Here is a 4,752-nt window from a genome sequence, read left to right on the forward strand (position 1 = left end):
TGATGCTGCTTGGCCTGCTGTGTTCATCCAGCCCTGCACCTTGTTGTTTTGGACTTAGTGGCATTGTCACTGGATCTGTAATCCAGAGGTCCAGGCTTAATGTTCTGGGACATGGGTTTGAATGGTAACTAGTGACATTTCATTTCAATAAAAAACAATCTGGCATTAGAAAGCTAGTCTAACGGTGACCATTGACAACTTTTGCAAAATCCATCTGGATCAATAATGTCCTTTAGGGAAGCAAATCTGCCATCATTACCTGGTCTGGCCTATACATGACTCCAGACCCACAGCAATGTGGCTGACTCTTAACTGCCCTCTGGACAATTAAATGTGGGCAATAAATGCTGGCCCTGTCTGTGATGCCCATGTCCCGTGAACTAATTTTAAAAAAAAACACTTGCTGCAAGGTGATGTAATGCAGATCATTACTTAAATGGAACATAGTTTTATTTTATATCATCTCAAAATATTATCATTGAGCTTTCAATGGGGATTGTACAGAAGGCTCAGTCATTTTTGGCCCAACTCATTGAAGATGCAATTTTTGGGCAGCAAAGATGAGACACTTTGAACTTATCTGTGTGTTAACAGGATGAAGCAGCTCAAACAGGAAATGGAAGGTGTATTGTGGGAACTGGAGCAGAACAATTTGATCATCGAAAGGTAAACATGATCATCCTTCAATATAGTAAAGATTGGGAAGAAGATTAAAGCTTTGGTTTTCAGCTTCACTCTCAAACTCTCACCCCAACCCTGACCACTGTCTCAGTTTGAACTAGTTCTTTCCAGCCTCAGTGTCCTCGGTGATCTTGAGCTGAGGTTCTGTCTATTTCTACCTCTTTATAATTACTTGACTCCACCCCTGCCTCCTCTCAACTGCTGCAGAGCTTCATATCTATACTGTTGTTACCTCCAGACTCAACCCATCCAAAGTGTTGGATCTCATCTTCCACAATCTGTAAACTGGAGTACATTCAAAACCATGCAGCCTGATTACTATCCTGCACTAAGTCCTTCTCAGCCAGCAATAGACAAATTGATTGGTTAGCCTTGAATCTACCCTGTGGAATAAAATGGTTGAATAACACAACACGGAAGAAGCTATTTAATCTGCAACATCAGTTCTGTGCCTTTTCCCTTATCCTGTAGCTCTGTAAGGATAGATATTCAATAAAATACTTCCCTTTTGAAGGCTATCAAGCAGTCTCCAATGCCTTGGATTGAATACTCTCACCCTTCTGTTTAATGCCTTTCTTACCTTGCCACTTCCTGTCTTTAATGTTCACCAGTCCCACAAGCTCTCCCCTGTGTCTGTTCCTCTGATTCTTAGCCATTACGCATCCCAACCTCTCTTGTCTCACATTGATGACCCTCCCTTCAGCCACCCATTGCACCTTTCTTTGGAATTCCCCCCAACCCTCCTGTTTAACCACCCTCCTTAAAATTACTCATGTTGACCAATCTTTTGGTCACTCATTGTTTTGGTTCAATGTCAGTAATTTTCTCTTTGTGTATATGGGAGATGATGATGCAGCAGTAATGTCACTGGATTAGTTTAACCAGATGCCCAGTCTAATTCTCTGGGCTGTGGGTTCAAATCCCATAGCATCCGGTGGGATTTGAATTTAGTGACTAAGGCAGAGATACACAGCTAGCCTCGGTATTGGTAACCAAAGCAACTATTACTTTTTGTTTAAAAACCCATCTGGTTCACTGATGCCCATTAGGGAGGGAAATCTGCCATCCTTACCTGGTCTGGCCTGCATGTTTCGCCAAACTCACAGCAATGGGGTTTACTCTTAACTGACCATTGCATAGCAACCACTCAGTTCAGTAACAATAAACTCTTGCCTGTTGGATGCATACATTCCATAAAAGAATTCTTAAAAACCTATAAAACAGTCTGGGACATTCTTCTACCTAAAGGAGTGACATAAATTGATGGCTACAGTGCTACTGTTTGTATTATATAACATCACTGTGTTACTAAATAGATCATTGTGTATGTTATATATAACACCATATGTTACTGGGTATAACACCTCTCCTTCATATTCAATGGCATTACCATTGCTAAATTTCCCACTATCAATATCGTGAGGATTACTGTAGACCAGACAATAAACTGGACTAGCTGTGTAAGTACAGTGGCTACAAGAGCAGATCAGGGGCTGGGAATTCTGTAGTGAATGTCCTGACTCCTCAGATTCTGTCCATCATCTACAAGTCACAACTCAGAAGTGTGGTGGAATACTCCCCACTTGCCTGTATGAGTGAAACTCCAACAACACTCAAGATGCTTGTCTCCATCCAGGACCAAGCAGCCTGCTCAATTGGTACCACATGCGCAATATTCAACATTCACTCCTTCCATCCCCCCACCACAGAGTGGCAGCAGTGTGTACCATCTATAAGATGTAGTGCAACATCTCTCCAAGGATCTGTCACACAGCATCTTCCAAACCTGTGACCTCTACCACCTAGAAGATCATGGACATCCAGCATATAGATACATCACCAGCTACAAGATCCCCCCCATCCACCCATCCCCAAGCCACTCACCATCCCGACTTGGATATATCACTATTCCTTCACGTTCGCTGCATCAAAATCCTAGAATTCCCTCCCTAACAGCATCGTGGGTCCACCTACAACACATGGACTGCAGCAGTTCAAGAACACAGCTCATCACCACCTTCTCAAGGGGCAACTAGGGACGGGCAATAAATGCTTGACCCAGCTAATTTTGTTTATTCATTCATGGGACGTGGTAGGCGTTACTGGCTAGGCCAACATTCATTTCCCATCTCTAATTGTCATTGGGAGGTTGGTAGTTGGTATGACACTGTGTACTTTCTATACCACATGTTACTGGGTGTAATACTCCTGTATATTTGAGAATACAGTGCGTTACTGGTTAATGCTGTGAAGTAATGGATATGTTTTTGCTACTAGGCTCAGCATCCAGAAGCCGCATGGTGTCTGAGACCCACACATTGAAGATGGACATGATGTGGGTGTGACATCTTCGGTGCTGTCACTTTATATTTCACTGCATGACATTTGGAGGATCATGATCTGGGTGAACTAGTACCAAAAACTGGCTGGACATACTTATTAAAGAGCAAAATAATAGTCAAACTGCACCCACCCCCTTCCTGGATTGTGTAAAATAGGCAACTGCAAGTCAGCAACTGATTTTACATCATTCCCCTCTTTAATTTCAGCAACTTAATGGAAAGATAAATCAGGAAAAAATGTAGAACTGACTCCTGGCTCTCTACCATCCATATAAACAATTGAAGAAAGGAACAAATCTACTACATTGCATGAGTAATCACATCGGAAATGCTTACAGCTAAACCTCATGTAAGTCGATGTTTGTGTGTGTATATGACTTAGTTTGTACTCCAACATCCTTCAGAATTGGGACATTGTGACGTTTAGGCTCATCATGCAATACTCAGGGAAATTAATGATATTGGAAATTAAATCAAGGTTGTTCATATCAGGAATAACCCTCAATGACTCTATGCTATCAACACAAAGTGAACAATCTTCCTTTCTCCTTTTTCGATAATGAATCAGTCACCGTACAAGAGAAGTGTCACCTATTCCTATATCCACTGAATCTTGTCGGGCTCCAGATCCACAGACACTGGCTCCTGTCCCACCCCAGGTTCACGTCATTCTGCATCGGTGTAGACAGCGAGTGATGGAGAGCCGTTCGTCACTACAGGAGCTACAACAATCCAACACTGTCCTCTCCTGCTGTCAACTCACATTCGGAAGACACAGAGCTGCACTGGATCACCTAGTTGTAGCTGTTCAACTGCATCCTTGGTTTTGTTCAGATAACTCACACCAGGAATCAATCCTGGGATCTGCCTGATCCTTGTTGTTCAACTTCACAAAGAAATTCACTGTGGAATAGGAGGAGGCCAATCAGCCCCTACTCTTCTATTCTATCAGATCCTGGCTGATCTATGCTTCAGTCCTGTTTTCCTACTTTTATTCCATATCCCTTGATGTTCTTATCGAACAAAACCTCTCTGTCGCAATCTTGAAAGTTCCAGCTGACACCCAGCACTTAGTCTTTGGAGATGGGTCCAATTTTCCATTTGCTTTAGAAGATTGATTGCTGTTTTCAGTTTTTTATGGCCTGGCTCTGATATCGAGGTTTTGCCCCTTGTTTTGGATCCCCCCACCACAAGCAGCTGAATCACCCAAACACATGGGGATACCAGTGCTGTACATACAACTGACACCTCAGCATTAATCAGCTCTTATTGCACTGAACCTACTCACAAGGTATCATTCTTATGCAGAAATTGAAAAGTGGTTCTCCAAATAGGGTCTGACTAAGGCTCTGTATGAATGAAGCATTTTTGAAATAAAGACTATTCAATTAAAAACAAAGTACTGAGGATGTTGGCAGTCTGAAATCAAAACAAATATTGGTATACAAATGCAGCAGGTCTGTTCTGAAGAAATGTCATGTGCTCCTTGAAACATAAACTCTGTTTCTCTTTCCACAGATGCTGTCAGACCTGCTAAATCTCTGTATCGTTCTATTACCTTTCTTAACTATTGTTTTCAGGCAGGTCCGTTAGTGATTTCTGCACACGAATACCTAGGTCCCTTCACCGTTCCCAGTCTTTCACCATAAAAGAATACTTTGGTCATTTTCTGACCCAAGCTGGATGAACTCACATTTCCTGACATTAAACTGCATCTGCCACAATTTTG

General features: G+C 42.2%; 1 protein-coding gene across 2 annotated transcripts in view; it reads left to right on the forward strand.

The window, feature by feature from the left end:
• The window catches only part of LOC109938939 (serine/threonine-protein kinase TBK1-like), a 39,922-nt gene extending 35,500 nt beyond the window's left edge, over positions 1–4,422 (forward strand). Inside the window, exons 20-21 of one of the 2 annotated variants that reach the window (XM_048612222.1) lie at positions 595–666; positions 2,959–4,422. In XM_048612222.1, the coding sequence (XP_048468179.1) occupies positions 595–666; positions 2,959–2,989 (103 nt within the window). In that variant the 3' untranslated portion in view covers positions 2,990–4,422. The remainder of the gene's footprint in view (positions 1–594; positions 667–2,958) is intronic. The other variant, XM_048612223.1, reaches the window with a different exon arrangement.
• The last annotated feature ends 330 nt before the right edge of the window (positions 4,423–4,752 follow it).

Source organism: Rhincodon typus, chromosome 25 (assembly GCF_021869965.1).
Source record: "Rhincodon typus isolate 14 chromosome 25, sRhiTyp1.1, whole genome shotgun sequence".
Taxonomy (NCBI): Eukaryota; Metazoa; Chordata; class Chondrichthyes; order Orectolobiformes; family Rhincodontidae; genus Rhincodon; species Rhincodon typus.